Source organism: Sinocyclocheilus anshuiensis, unplaced genomic scaffold, assembly GCF_001515605.1.
Source record: "Sinocyclocheilus anshuiensis isolate Anshui unplaced genomic scaffold, SAMN03320099.WGS_v1.1 scaffold332, whole genome shotgun sequence".
NCBI lineage: Eukaryota > Metazoa > Chordata > Actinopteri > Cypriniformes > Cyprinidae > Sinocyclocheilus > Sinocyclocheilus anshuiensis.
Genome location: NW_015554181.1, coordinates 436490 through 452200, shown reverse-complemented (window position 1 = coordinate 452200; position 15711 = coordinate 436490). Strand labels below are relative to the sequence as shown.

The window sequence follows — 15711 nt, the reverse complement described above, 5'->3', positions numbered from 1 at the left end:
TTTTAGCATGTTATTAGCAATATTGGACATGTTGAAAGCATGTTGCTTAGTATGTGTTAGGAATTTGCTAGCAATATTGAACACATTGTAGCACGTTTTACCATGTGGCTAGTATGTTTTAGCATGTTGCTAACCTGTTTTAACATGTATATAGCAATATTTTACATGTTGCTAGCATGTTTTAACATGTCGATAACCTGTTTTAGCATGTTGCTAACTTGTTTTAGCATATTGTTAACAAAACATAACACGATAGCATATGTTGCTAGCATGTTTTAACATGTCACTAACCTGTTTTAGCATGTTTTAACATGTTAGCAATATTTAACATGTTGATAGCATGTTGCTTAGTATGTTTTAGCATGTTGCTAGCAATATTTAACACGTTTGCTAACCTGTTGAACATGTTGTTAACCTGTTTTAGCATGTTAGTAGCATTTTACACGCTGATAGCATGTTGTTAGTATGTTTTAACATATTCCTAGAATGTTTTAGTGTGTTGCTAGCAATATTTAACACGTTGCTAGCATGTTTTAACATGTCGATAACCTGTTTTAGCATTTTGCTAACTTGTTTTAGCATATTGTTAACAAAATTTTACACGATAGCATGTTAGTATGTTGCTAGTATGTTTTAGCATGTTGCTAGCAATATTTAACACGTTGCTAGCATGTTTTAACATGTCACTAACCTGTTTTAGCATGTTGCTAGCATGTTTTAACATGTTGTTATCAATATTTAACATGTTGATAGCATGTTAGCATGTTGCTTAGTATGTTTTAACATGTTGCTAGCAATATTTAACATGTTGCTAACCTGTTTAACATGTTGTTAACCTATTTTAGTATGTTGCTAGTATGTTTTAGCATATTGCTAACCTGTTTTAGCATGTTAGTAACATTTTACAATTGATAGCATGTTGTATGTTTTAGCATATTCCTAGTATGTTAAAATATAGATGTGAATCATTACCCTACATTTTTTTAATTGGATGAATGAAACATTTTTTTCAGTGTATAAAACGTTTTATTTATTTATTTTTGTGTGTAGAAATAACCCTGTACACCAGTGCTATTATAGTTAACTAAAACTAAAACATGAAATAACGCGCTAAAGAGACTAAAACTGAAAAAAAAAAAGAATAATAAATATACCTATTAAAAATGACAGTAAAATTAACATGAAAACAAAATATAAAATAAAAACTAATTCAAAATATTCATAAAAACTATATCTCAGTGATACTAAAAGAAATGCACTGCTGTATGTCAAAAAAGTTATTTTTTTTCTCGGCATATAAAAATAATTTTCATAACTTTAGATATATTTAAGAAGTTTAAGCACTAAAAAGCTAATTTATTTGACATTTAATGAAATTGCACTAGAAAACATGAACACACAAAATACTTGGATACATTTTATTAAATTTTATTTAAAATATTTGTGTGTAAAAAAAAAACCTTTTCTGTGTACCAAAGAAAAAAAATGCTATTTTTTCTCAGCATATAAAAATAATTTCCCTTAATGAAACTGTACTTTACATAAGTTCACATGCTCGTGTGTGTGATCTAGACAGGTTTCCTTTTTGTCATGAAATCTTCATAGCATCATAAAGGATGAAAACAACAACAAATGTCCACATTTATACACTGACACCTACTGAGTGATCAGACACTTGGTCTGTCTAGTCACAGTAAGGTAATAAGGAATTAGGATGTATTTATATTTTCATTTATTCAATAAGCAGATGCTTTTATCCAAAGTGACTTACAAATGAGGTACAGCACAAGCTATTTGTCATGGAGCCAACAACATTTATACTACACTATTACATGTGCACAAAATGAATTTGCAAAGAAAACATCAGAAAGGCTGGAAAACGGTCAAGTATTCTGATGCAAGAATTCTTAACATTAACATAGATGCTTTTATCCAAAGTGACTTACAAATGAGGTACAGCACAAGCTATTTGTCATGGAGCCAACAACATTTATACTACACTATTACATGTGCACAAAATGTGAATTTGCAAAGAAAACATCAGAAAGGCTGGAAACCGGTCAAGTATTCTGATGCAAGAATTCTTAACATTAACATAAATGATTAAAAAACTATATTTAAGGGTTTATAACCTCTTAAAAGTAAGAAATGCATTGAGTAAATGAGTTGAGTGTGATTTCACAGGAATGAATTGTCAGCACACACTGCCTGCAGTATCGTGTTTCCGCCAGCTGGTGGCAGAACAGCGTAATGTTTGTTCGCTTTTTGACAAACACTCACTGGTAACCTGTATCCTCAGGATCAAGCCAAATCCTGCCCCCCGTTCAACCACTTCCACTCTCTCAGTATCTGAAAGAGAAAGAGATAAATGTCAGTGATGAATATAATCTCTGATCTGTGCGTTTTATGGACCTGTTTCCTGTGGCTGGATTCAGGAAACATTCTTAAAGGAACAGTTCACTCAAAAAAATGAAAATGTATTGAGAATGTCCATCTGGAGAAGCCAAAAGCTGCGTGTTTGTAAGAAACAAATCCATTATTATTTAACTTCAAAGTGTTGCTTCTGACTAAAACATAAGTCCATAATCCATAATAACGCTTCCTCCAGTGAAAAAGTCATCTCATCTGAATCAGGAGAGAAATCTGCACAGATCAAGCAGCGTTTACAATACAAAACAGTTCTAAACAGACAAAACAAATATGTAGGTGGATTCTGTTGTGAGAGGACAACAGGAGATGGACTTTTTCAATGAAGGAAGCATTATTATGGATTATGGACTTATATTTTAGTCAGAAGCAACGGTTTGAAGTTAAAAATGTCTTAATGCTGGATGTGTTTCAGCTTTTGTCTTCTCCAGATGTTAACTGATGGACTGGAGTGCTGTGGATTATTGTGATGTTTTTATCAGCTGTTTGGACTCTCATTCTGACGGCACCCATTCACTGCAGAGCATCCACTGGTGAGCAAGTGATAGAATGCAACATTTCTCCAAATCTGATGAAGAAACAAGCTCATCCTAATCTTGGATGGCCTGAGAGTGAGCACATTTTTTTTAGCAAATTTCATTTTTGCTGAATTTGAAATTCAGTAACAACTCTACAAATACGAGTCAAATAGCTATATTTCTCAAATGAGTTACCTGCATGCTGGTCTCTGTTTCCTCAATGGTGTCTTGCACTAAACTCTGCAGGCGGCTCTCAAACATCTTGCTCTCCTCAATCACAAGCAGAGACTCGTCTCTGAACACACACACGAGAGAGAAACACTCATGATGGAAACATGCAAATGAATGCAAAGTGTCTCATGCACTGAAGCTGGACTCACGCCTGCGGTACGTCGGACGGTCTGTGGGACATCAGCGGGTGTGCAGGGGCCGGCGGGGTTCGTCCTCCGTCTGGACTGCCGCTCACTGGACTACGAACCTTACTCTAAAACACACACGCTCAAGTCAAGCACACGGCATCGTGCATGTGCGCACATGCATACTGTAGAAGGAGTATGAATAGTATGCATACACAGGCCACTTTGAGCAGGTTCCACAGCTCCTTCTGTCTCTTCTCCTGCAGGTGCTGCAGCTGTTTCTCGCTGCGGGCCATCGCACTCACCATCCCCTCCACACGCGGCAGCAGCTCTAGAACTCTCTGACGGCACACCATCGTCTTACTGCACACACACACACATGCACATTAGAATTGAACTCCATTTTAGACATTTAAAATAATTATTATGATCACTGAACTGGTCATTCTTTGACAGTATATAGGATAGAGCAAAGGAAATACAAAGAAAACACAAAAACATGTTGAAATTATCAAGTTAAAGGTACAAATTCCATACTAATTCGTTTATTTTCAATGCAAATGAATACAGTGCAAATTTCAATACAAAATAAAAAGTTATAAAAAAAACAAAAACAGATCGGTTTCAAACCTCAGCTGCCTGCTTATTAGTGTTGTCACGATATACCAGTAACATTTCACAGTTCTCAGTACCTTATTAAAACCTTTTTTTATTTTGGGGGAAAAAAATATTAAGGTAAGTCACATTTATTTTGTTTAGCACTTTATACAAGAGTGTTGTTGTTGCAAAACTCATCAATTTCAGCTGTAAAGCAGCTCTACAAAAGACAACAGTGTCATTATTCCGCTCAATTTTAATGAAATAGAATAAGTTAATTATTAAAGCTAATAATATAATTGTAAAAACATTAGTATGCATCCTTTAAATATTTCCAATCAAGTAAACGTTGCTTTAAAAAGGTATAGTGAAAAGTTACTCATAAAATGAATAAAGAAACATTACTCTTAATAAAAAAAAGTGGTAGTTTTTTTTCTTTCCTTTTTTAGTCCCGTCCATTGCTATGGTTCTAAGTCAATTATAGTTCAGTGCTCATATACTGTATAGTCATAGAGCACAATGAATGTCTTACATGCGTGATTATACTTTGTTGTAGAGCGTTTTGAGCGTTGTTGAGTGCATTCCGACAAACGCAAACTTGAATGTCTCTGATTGGCCACTGCGTTCTCGTGCTCAACAGGCATGTCTGTGATTGGCTACAATCCTCATCGCTTTAAAAAACAAACAAACACGTAATTAGAAACAGCTGACGAGCGCGCACAAATCCCCAAAGCAGCTGTATATCATCGACTACCGAACTGAGTCGGTACATTTACTTTTTTTTATTTATTCTTTTTTTTTACAATTTCAGCATCGCCTTGCCTTGCTTATTGAAATACAGGAGCTTTTGACAATTTGTTTGAACACCACGTTCTCGTGCTCAACAGTCTGTGATTGGTTACAATCAAGCGGCAACCTCCCGCTCTCTCTCGTGAAGCCAACACGGAAGTGACTTAAACTGTAATTCATCAACTGGCCGCTAGAGGCTGGCTGCAAATGTTAAATGTCCATGTTAAAATGCCCAACTTTACAGCAGAAAAAATCATGTTTACAGCCTGGTTCAAAAAATTATTTTGGTCTATATAGCTAATTTTGCTCTTGATGTCAACTGTGAGGGGGTGAATTTTTTTATAACTCATCCATTTAAATTATATTAAGCCTTAAAGTTCTGCATAATTAAGGGCGTGGCCACTTGAGTGACAGGTGGATTGCCGCTGCTGTCACCACCGTTGAGCTAGGTGGGCGTGGTTTCAGCAACCTGCTCCCGCCTCTTTGCCCATTTTCGATTATACTGGAGTGACGCGCTGCCAAGATGGCGACGGCCGGCTCCGCCCACTTTTGAGCTTCAAAAATGCTCTTCGGAAATCTACGGGTGACGTCACGGACACTACGTCCATGTTTTTATACAGTCTATGGTTACAATGCTCAACTCTTTGAAAAAAAAACAAAACGTTGTAAATGGAAACCGTTGACACTCTGCAGAGTATACAGCTGTATACCTTAGGATACCGAACTGTCTGTATTTCTGCCATTTCAGTATCGACTTGCTTATCGAAATGCAGGTGCTTTGGTAAATTAATTGACCACTGCCTCCTCAAGCTCAATAAACACATCTGTGATTGGCTACAATGCTCACCGCTTTAAAAACACGTTGTAAATATAACCTGTTAATGCTGTTTTTACGCTATTTTACACCCGGAATGCTGTTTTGACGGAAAGAACCCGTTTTGATCTAGATTTGATTAACAATTGGGATGGTTTTATTTTGCAAATCTGGCAACCCGCCCACAAATACACGCTGGAGGGTTTCAAAGCAGCTGATTATCAGCGGGTACCGAATTCAGTCGGTATTTTACGAATTTTTTTTTTTTTTTACGATTTTAATTTTTTTGTACCAAAATACAGGTTCTTTTGATATTACAACATCTGCGTCACTGTAAAGCATCACTGATGTTCTCCCGACCTGAAGTTCATCAAAAGGTAGGAAAATAAAGCGCTTCATGCCAAACATGAAATGTGTTATTCACTGTGAGGATAATCATCCCAGAATAAATTCATTAAATACTGAAAACAGATATAAAAGACTTTACATTTAGAGACGCTTTTATCCAAAGCGACTTACAAATGAGGACAACGGAAGCAATCAAAATCAACAAAAGAGCAATGATATACAAGTGCTATGACAAGTCTCAGTTAGCTTAAAGCAGTACACGTAGCAAGTTTTTTTTTAAATTATATAATAAATAAAAAGAAAACAGATAGAATAGAAAAAGAATAGAGCAAGCTAGTGTTAGAGGCCTTTTTTATTGAATCATAAATAAAAATAAAACAAATAGATAGAATACAAAAAGAATAGAGAAGCTAGTGTTAGTTTTTTAAAGAAAGCAAGCAGTTAGTGAATGAATAGAGTGCAAGTCTAAAAGGGGCACGTTTTTTTTAGAGAATAGAATTGAAGAATAGAATTAGAATAGAGAGTGCTAGAGTTAGAGGGTCAAATAAAGATGAAAGAGATGTGTTTTTAGCCGATTCTTGATAAGCATTTAATCTAATTAACTATTTTATCCTATATTTGTGTACTATAATATTTGGCTTATTATGTTGTCAGTTTAATAATAATAATAATAAATGTTTTACTCAGTCAGCTTTGAGATTCAGTACTAGTTTGGCTTCCTGTGCCAAACGTAAAGCTATACTACTGTGCGGCACAGCTCCGAACAGCTATGTTTTACTTCTCCACAGACATTTAGAAAGAAGTACTGTCACTCCCCTTACAATCATATATATATATATACTCTGCAGAAGTAAAAATACTTAAGTCCACTCTAATGCTGCGTTCAAGTCCTCCTGCGACGTTCGTACTTACGAGTTGACAAGTCGTAATTACGACGCCAGGTGCGTTCAAGTCAGTTTAGTTGGCGGTGTACCTTCTTTTAATAAATTACAAGAAAATACAACAGGGTCTGTTAACTCTGCTTATAGAAAATGAAGAGCAAAGAATTCGCATCAGGTGTGTTTTGCGTTTTTTATATTTTTAAAAAGTAATTTATGAAGCCACTTTAATCTGTATCGCATAAAAACTTGTTATTCATTGTTATATTACAATCCTGCCACATTCAAAAAGCTTATTTTTTGTAAATAAAAAGCCTGACAATGTCACTGCTTAATACCTATAAGTATTGTGATTTATGTTTTACTTTGGCAATCTTTATAGGACAACTAAACTATCAATTTAAACAAAAATTTACCGTCAACTACAGACGTTGCATCCATCGATTCCGCCATGTTTCTCACTGACACGCCCCCAACTCGGGGCTTAAAGAAAATTTCGAGTTTCCCACTCGTAATAACGACTTTGTGGTGGCGTTCATGTGCGTTCAACTCGTAAAAATACGATCTATCCGACATGACTTGAACGCACCATTAATCCCTTCCTTAGAAATGCCCTATCAGTTTAGCATGAGGCCCATTCATTTTTGGAGGAGACAATATCCATCTCTTCCTTCTCACCAATATGGGGCAATAACTATTTTATAACTGGAAGACATGATATGGGGTTTAAAAACAGGCAGAGAAAAGGATTATGTATGGTAAAAAACGTATATAAAGCAGATACACTGATGACCTTCCAGCAGTTGGTTACAAAATATAATATTCCACAAAAACACTTTTTTAAATACCTTCAAATTAGAAGTTATATATATATTCCAGAATTAAAACCTATTCGGAAACCCAACATTCTACTTTAGATTATCTTTATTTCTATTCCGTTTTTGTATTTTTATGTATTACTTTATTTTATAATGTATTATTATTTTAAATTCTTTTTTTTTGGGGGGGATAAATGTAGGGGTGGGAAAGTATACTCTGTAATGTTATATAATTTGATATTCTGTAGTGTTCATGGGGGTTTTGTAAGAAAATGAATAAAAAACAAAGTTGAAAAAAAAGAAGGAAGCTTCCTACACTCTAAAAAATGCTGGGTTGTTTCAATATGGACTAACCCAACCATTGGGTTAAATTTTGACATTCAATTTTTAACACAAAAGTTGGGTTAGTCCAAATTTGACCCAAAGTTGGGTTGAAATAACCCAGCATTTTTTAGTGTGTATGTAGACAGCGAGGTTTGAAACAGAGCGTATATATCACACCCGGATGTTGTGCCTGCAGAGAAGTTTGTAATGAAATCTGATGAGAAACCACACAGATGCCGACCTCAGGTGTGTGTAAAAGTCCCGTAACTTCCTCTCGTAGAACTGCACGGCCTGAACCACAAGTTTGATCACTTCTTGACAGTCGCCCATACTGCGCTGCTCTGGAGACACAAAGAGATTTCCAGATCACGTGATGGATCGGCTCGTCCTGAGGAAGATGAGAACGTGTGTCTTACCTCTGGGTTTCTCTCGCAGTTTACGGAAGAGCTCCATGGCCTTCACCTCGCTGCAAAACACAACACAGGTGAGTGAGAGAGCGCGTGCAGGTCATTCAGAGAGTCTAAGCCAGGTTTTTGAGTTGTGACACTTTGTTTGTGAGGTTCATCATGACACTGAATCTTGAGTTTAATTTAAATCCTACGGTATCATATTTGATAGGCCTCTAAATGATCAATATGATCAAAATTTGTTGAAATTGGAAAAACCTGTCACATACAGTCTACTCCATGCCTTCTGTCATCTGATTAATAGTTTAGACTTTTTTATCAAGTTAAAGCTATTTTAGTATAACTGTCTAAACTGTGCTTCACGTGTCTTTTTGCTGTGAAATATTTACTGATTATTATAAAGTAAACATAAGAATAACTTTGATATTGTTAGTAATATTTTAAGATGAACACTTACTGGACTGAAGCAACTTAGGTTCACTTTATTATTCATACATCATTTTTTAGAAAAATCATATTGAATGACTGATATTTATATAATTTTATATTAATATCCGCTGTACTGTTATAAATATCTCATTGATTTACATTACGATCAGAATTTCATCTTACCTTTTTTTAAACACCAGCATTTGCACCAAATTGCATGTTTTTTGCTAATGTGGGGTCTCTGAAAAAAAACAGCTGTTTTTTTCCTCCATATTCTCACAATATCACATTATATGAGCCATAAAAGCATGATCTATAAAATATAAAACTATATTACTGTATCATACTCCGTGGGCCATAAAAGTTTTTTTATCGAATATGAAATAAATATTGTATTTAATATTTAATATTTTTATTTTAAACACCCCTGCAAATGTATGAAATATAAATAATTTAACAAATATATTAATATAAATACTACTATTATTCATATTTATTATCGTTTATGACTCATCATTTCAACAAAAATATATTGCCCACCTCACACCAGTCATCGGTGTGACTACATGACACTAGTATGAGTGTGTGTGTGTGTGTGTGTGTGTGTGTGTGTGTGAGTGAGTGTGTGTTGATTTACAGCGTCTCTAAAGCCTCTCCACTCCTCCACGGCTGTCTCTGCAGGTCCACGATATCAGTCTGAAGGGTCATCATCTCCTCCTCCAGCTTATTCACGTCTTCTGTCTGACACACACACACACACACACACACACACTTCACGCCTCCTCTCTCACACACACACACACACACACACACACACACACACACACACACACACACACAGGTTACAACAGCACAAACATTAGCTATGATCACTGGCACGGCTGACAATATGAAATCACACACACGCTCTTCTTACCTGTCCACAGTCCAGGGCGGTTTGCTCCATTTCTCTCCAGACACTCAATAATTTTTCAGAGGCTGGAAAACATGTAAACAGCCACAGCATGAGCAAATCTACACTTAGTGTACACTTGTTCTGAAAGCAATGCTAAACATAATTGAGCGCCTGTGTTGTGACTTAAATTAGTCATAAATGCTTAGTATAATGTTTAATTCATTGTTTTCGATAATAAGAACAGAGACAGTTTATATAGTCATTTGTCGGGATGTTCCCCTTTTAAGAAAACATTTCCCATAATGCTTTTTTAGTGCTGAGAGTGCGTTATGAGAAGTGAACTGATGTGTGTGCACTGCTAAAGTGAACTCAGTAAATCGGTTCTTTTGTTTTAATTCAAGTCGTCAGTGGTCATTATGGCTTGCTAAGCAAAGAAGACATGACAGCCTGTGTGTTTGGTTATGTGTGGAATTTCATACCTATAATACTGTTTCTTCAATATGCAGTATGTACACTGCATGCAAACTAAGTATGCAGATATTTTTCACATGGAATCTGGAAAACCCAGATGACCTACTACTGCTATATCCCTCAATGCAATGCACTGACCCTACATTCCCAGAGTGACAAATGAATAGGACAGGATGTCAAGTGCTTATTTTATAATAATAATAATAATAAAATAATTAGTAGTTAATTAATTATTTGTAAAGGATGTTGTGTTTTTAATAATAATAATAATAATAATAATAATAATAATAGTAATAATGATAAATAAAATGAATGAGTTAATTATTTGGAAAGGATATCACATGCTTTTTTAAACTAATAATAATAATAATAAATTATCTGGAGATAATGTCAAGTGCTAATTAAAAAAAAAATACTTATAATAAATAAATAACATTTATTATTTGGAAAGGCTATCAAGTGCTTATTAATAATAATAAATTAATTATTTGGAAAGGATATCAAGTGCTTATTTTTTTAATAATAATAATTATTTGGAAAGGATGTCAAGTGCTTATTTTTTTAATAATACTACTAATAATAAAAAATATTATTTGGAAAGGATATCAAGTGCTTATTTAAAAAAAAAAAAATTAATTAATCCGAAAGGATATAAAGGGATTTTTAAAACAATAATAAAATAAACAGATATAAATTAATTAACAACTGATAATCAAAGTGCTTTTGACTATCTTCCTTGCCAATTATTTGATTAGAAGTTAATATATTTTTGCGTAAAATTAGATTCAATTATTAAAAGAACATTTTAATTTCTAAGATGATAACTGGACGCCCCTCAAACATGCAATGTAATGAGGTCATGTAAAACTTTTACAATACTCTTTCACATACTATTTTTAAACAACAAGCATTTACAGTGTACACTAGTATTTAATTTTGATCGTGTGTGGTACCGATGCCCGTCGCTCTCTGCTCCTGGTATTTGTCGATGTCGATGTGCAGACTGGTGCTGAAGAACTCCAGCGTGGCTTTTAACCTCTGGTGCATCGACACCATCTCGTTCTTCTGCTTTGACAGCGTGCCGTTATGTCTGAGGAGACTCATGCTGGAACAGAGAGAGAACGGGTCACTTACAGCCTGTCACATCAGCGTTAGCTCGTACAGAGCGCTTCTCGTCTTACATGGCGACTTTCTGGCCTTGCTGCAGTCTCTGCCAGTCCTCCTTCAGCGCGCGGATGGTGTGCCACGCTTGACCCCACGTGCGTCTCTGGGAGCTGTAGGGCAGCGAGCGCTTGGGCTCGTTCTCTGCGTCACAAAGATCAGTTTAGATCAGTTTAAACTGATCAGATCAGTTTAGGCGCCCTTCTTATTTACTGCAGTAATGAACAGTATTGTTATTGTAGGCACGTTAAAATGCCTTGAATGATTTTTGATAATCTATGAGGTGTTACTCAGATTTTTTAGAATGCTTGTTTTCCACCAATCGGTCATGTAAACAAACCCAGCATGGATGAGTAGTATGGTGGGAACGAGTGTAGGAGACCAGCTGAATGAAAATGCAAATTCACTCTTAGAGAAAAGCAGAAATAATGCGGTTTGTCCTGTAAACAAAACATGCTGTGCTACTTTCTGTTTCAGACACGTATGTCACGGAAAAGAGAGGAAGTCAGACTATATTTATGTTTTCAAACAGCCGTTCAAATTTTTGTATTCACTATGGTGTTTATGAAACAATGCCAAATATTTAACTACTTAATATTAATTTTCAAACATTTGTGTATGCATAAATATTTTTACATTTTAATCTGGACTAAAACATCTGACTTTCTCACAGGTCTGAGTTTACATCTCAAAAGTCAGACTTTTTCCTCAGAATTCCGAGTTTAGACAGTAACTCACGGACGAATCGGATGTTCTCAGGAAGGACACGCGGCGTAAACTGAGGCTCGTAGCTGTAGCAGGAACGGTCAAACAGGAAAACCAGCGGCTCATCTGCCCGCCGAGTGTCCATCATCTAAACAACACAAAACAATCAGGATGATATCAACACTCTAAATAAACTGGGTCAATTAAATCAGCTTGAATATTAAGAAAGCTGCTGTTCCACCTAGGGCTGTCAAATAAAAATTTGAATTTCGAATATTCGTCGAATTTAAAATAAAAATCCACATTCGAATGCAAAAACATTGCATTTGAATTTAAAGTGTGCGTCAGGCTGCCTTATCAGTGGCGTACAAAATGTGATGACGATGTAAGTGCCGTTGCTTTTTTAATGCTTTTTTAGCCTTTTTTTAGCTCCAGTTGAACCCACTACTGGATGGCACTGCTACGTTGTTCATTCAAAATATTGCGTGAAAAAAGAACATCAGTGCGGAGAAGATCTTGTTTACGTCAAAACTGAAACCACGCCGTTCACACACAAAGTTCACACAGAATTTTTCTAGAGGGACATCTATCACCGTTGCACTCGCGTCTCACACGAGAGCCACATGTTTAGAAAGCCGTGTAAAATTAATGTAAGCTCAACTTTTAAAAAACATGTCTCCAGACTTTATGGCGTTTTTTTTTTCTTTTCCATCCCACTGCATCTCATGTTTTTAAATGAAAAAAGTACTCTGTGTGATTGGCTTTCGTTCCTTTGTATTAAACTATGCATACATGATGCTGTTTTGTTTATAATCGTTTAAGCAACTTAATTAATTATATTTGGTTTATAAACACTATGCACTTTTTCACAGATAGTCATGTTATTTTATTGCTTTAATAAATGTGCATTAGTAATATTTTGCTCGATGCGCCCTCTTGTGGCCTAATGAGAGAAGCCAAAAGCTTTTTTCCCCCAACTGAAATTATGCCTTTTAAATTTGAATATAATTCGAATACTGATAATATTTAAATGCAAAATTCGAATTTAGCTTTTTTTAGCCATTTTGACAGCCCTAGTTCCACCAAACATACGCTATAATCGATTGCACACTGCGTGACGCTGTTCTGCGGCTCGAGCGCAAGCCCCGCCTCCAGCAGCAGCTCCTGATTGGCCGGAGAAATGCGAGCGTCCTGCGCGATTCGCTCCTGCAGGGATGCCACATCCTCCTGCGGCTGCACCGAATAGGTGAATATTTCAGCAGAGGTCATGTTGAGCACATGGACCAGCTGAGGAGACAGAGACCATCGCATTAGACATGTTTACATGTGACACTGTAATCACTCCATTGACGAGGGCTACCTTTAGATTCAGAATTCGGCTTAATTCGTCGAAGCAGAAACAGGAAGCTTTCGGAGAGTCTTTGCTCCCCTCTGAGCTGCCTTCTTTACTGTCCTCTTCCGAGTCTTTGACCCCGTCCTGACTGTCTTGGCTCCGCTTTCTTAAATCTTTGCCTCGCTCTTTAGGTGACCATCTTAGCATCATTTGTAGCCAGCTCTCCAGTTCAGCAGCTAACAGTCTGAAACACAGTTATAGTTTGATTATGTACGTGGGCTACATTTTTATTATGAATTTGTTAAAGTCTGCATGAAATCAAAATTAACAATATTTATTTTGTTAGCGCACATTGCTAGCCTTAAGGTCAACGATTAATCCGTGCAAGTTAATCCTCTAAAAAAAATTGTTCGTCTTGGTAATCTTTAATCAAAATCCAGAATGGCACTCTGATGACGTCAGTTTGACGGCTTCGGCAGAATATGCTTAATCACGGCCCTCCAACCATTAGTTTACTGCGAACGAAAGACGAGAGGAGGAGCTCAAAAACAAAACCCCGCCCTCTACTCAATATTCCGTTTCAGTTGGAAATACATCACCATACTGAAATAAAGTCGGAAGCAACTTCTGGTTCCGTAGGACTTTAATATCAGAGTTACTATCATTAACTAAAACTAAAACCATAAAAAGAAAAAAAAATCATTACTTGAAACGAAATAATAAAATATAAAAAATTATAATTATGAATAATTATAAAAAACAATTAAATATAAAACCCTAACATTATTTTATTTCAGCTAGTTGCCAAAGCAATATTTCTCATTTTTGTTTAGTTTAACTTCGAGTACTAAAATAACTAAAACAAAATAATCAACTATATAGACATATTCAAAACTAATAAAATTACAAATTATAAACTAAATTATTAAAACTTTGACTAAAATTAAAGTGAAAATATAAAAATAAAAAAATAAAATCTAACTAAAAATATTAACAAAAACTATAACAGTAAATCAATGATACTTACTTTCAGTAAAAAGTTGCTGAATAATTTATCTTAACACTAGATTATTTACTGTAAACCTGCTTTATAGTTTAAATTTATGTTGTAATTATAAAAATTTTAATATTAAAAAATATGAAAATGACTAATTTCTGAAACTGAAGAACTTTGCAACATTACGATCAGCTGCTTTAACGCAATCTGTATTGTATTAAATGCTATATAAATAAATGTGACTTGATTCCGTTTACTTATTAAGACATTCATATTCTGTTGCTGTAACCAAGTGGGAGAGGAAAAATCTAATTAACCAATAATATCACAGCCCACTTTCATGATCCAATCAAATACTGATGGATAAAATCAAGTCCCGTTCTACATAATTTTACCATTGTATATTCAGTTTCACATTACAGATTGTCATTTAACAGAATCGAATGTATCATAAAAAAAACTCCGTAACATTTCACATTCTTAGTAACAGATCCACTTGTTGATGTGGCCACGGGACTCACTTGTTGAGGTTGTGAGGGTTCGGGAGGTGTTTGGAGAATCGAACTTCTCCCGTCAGATCCTCGTAAACCACAATATCATCCACTTGTTTCTGCAACAGCTTGCTGTGCCTGAGAAAAAAGAGAGCAGTGAAAGTTCAAGCGAACCTGGAATTATTTTGCAACACACCCTTTAGCGCTGGCGTCAGTCTTGATTTTTCGACGTTCTCAGATGTTATGTTTTAAAAACAGTCCATGTGGTGAGAATACTGGAGCGTGGCCAATCACAGTACAGAAATCTTTGGGAAAACAAACTGCTGAAGCAGAAATATTATCTTTACTCAAACATAAAATATTAGAACAATAGTGTTTCATGGAGGTTTATGAAGGTTTTTTTTCTGAACTCTGGCTCAAGCTGTCAGGTCATGACTTATGAAAAGCTCTGCTTTTGTTTCGTGTCTTGCTGATGGATTCATATAGATACAGAATTTAACCGATCACGCTAAGGCTGATTTACACTGATTTTACACTGGCACTGAATCAAGTACACACATGCCACCACTGGTACATTAGCAAAAAAGAAAGAAAAATAGTTGTTTTTTTATATATATATGTGAACTTGGACCACAAAACCAGTCATAAGGGTAATTTTTTTTAAATTGAGGTTTATACATCATCTGAAACTGAATAAATAAGCTTTCCATTGATGTATGGTTTGTTAGGATAGAACAATATTTGGCCGAGATACAACTATTTGAAAATCTGGAATCTGAGGGTGCAAAAAAATCTAAATATTGAGAAAATCGTCTTTAAAGTTGTCCAAATGAAGTTCTTAGCAATGCATATTACTAAACAAAAATGAAGTTTTGATGTATTTACAGTAGGAAATGTACAAAATATCTTCATGGAACATGATCTTTACTTAATATCCTAATGATTTTTGGCAT

At 35.3% G+C, this 15711-nt stretch overlaps 1 protein-coding gene across 1 annotated transcript in view; it reads right to left on the bottom strand.

The window, feature by feature from the left end:
• Positions 1-1930: 1930 nt before the first annotated feature.
• The window catches only part of ikbkb (inhibitor of nuclear factor kappa B kinase subunit beta), a 30293-nt gene continuing 16512 nt past the window's right edge, over positions 1931-15711 (bottom strand). Inside the window, exons 9-22 of the mRNA XM_016463835.1 lie at positions 14789-14896; positions 13298-13514; positions 13030-13224; positions 11971-12085; positions 11253-11376; positions 11025-11176; positions 9622-9683; positions 9343-9446; positions 8286-8335; positions 8111-8210; positions 3517-3664; positions 3326-3429; positions 3141-3240; positions 1931-2349 (exon numbers count right to left, since the gene is read on the bottom strand). Coding sequence (XP_016319321.1) covers positions 2302-2349; positions 3141-3240; positions 3326-3429; positions 3517-3664; positions 8111-8210; positions 8286-8335; positions 9343-9446; positions 9622-9683; positions 11025-11176; positions 11253-11376; positions 11971-12085; positions 13030-13224; positions 13298-13514; positions 14789-14896 — 1627 coding nt within the window. The 3' untranslated portion in view covers positions 1931-2301. The remainder of the gene's footprint in view (positions 2350-3140; positions 3241-3325; positions 3430-3516; positions 3665-8110; positions 8211-8285; positions 8336-9342; positions 9447-9621; positions 9684-11024; positions 11177-11252; positions 11377-11970; positions 12086-13029; positions 13225-13297; positions 13515-14788; positions 14897-15711) is intronic.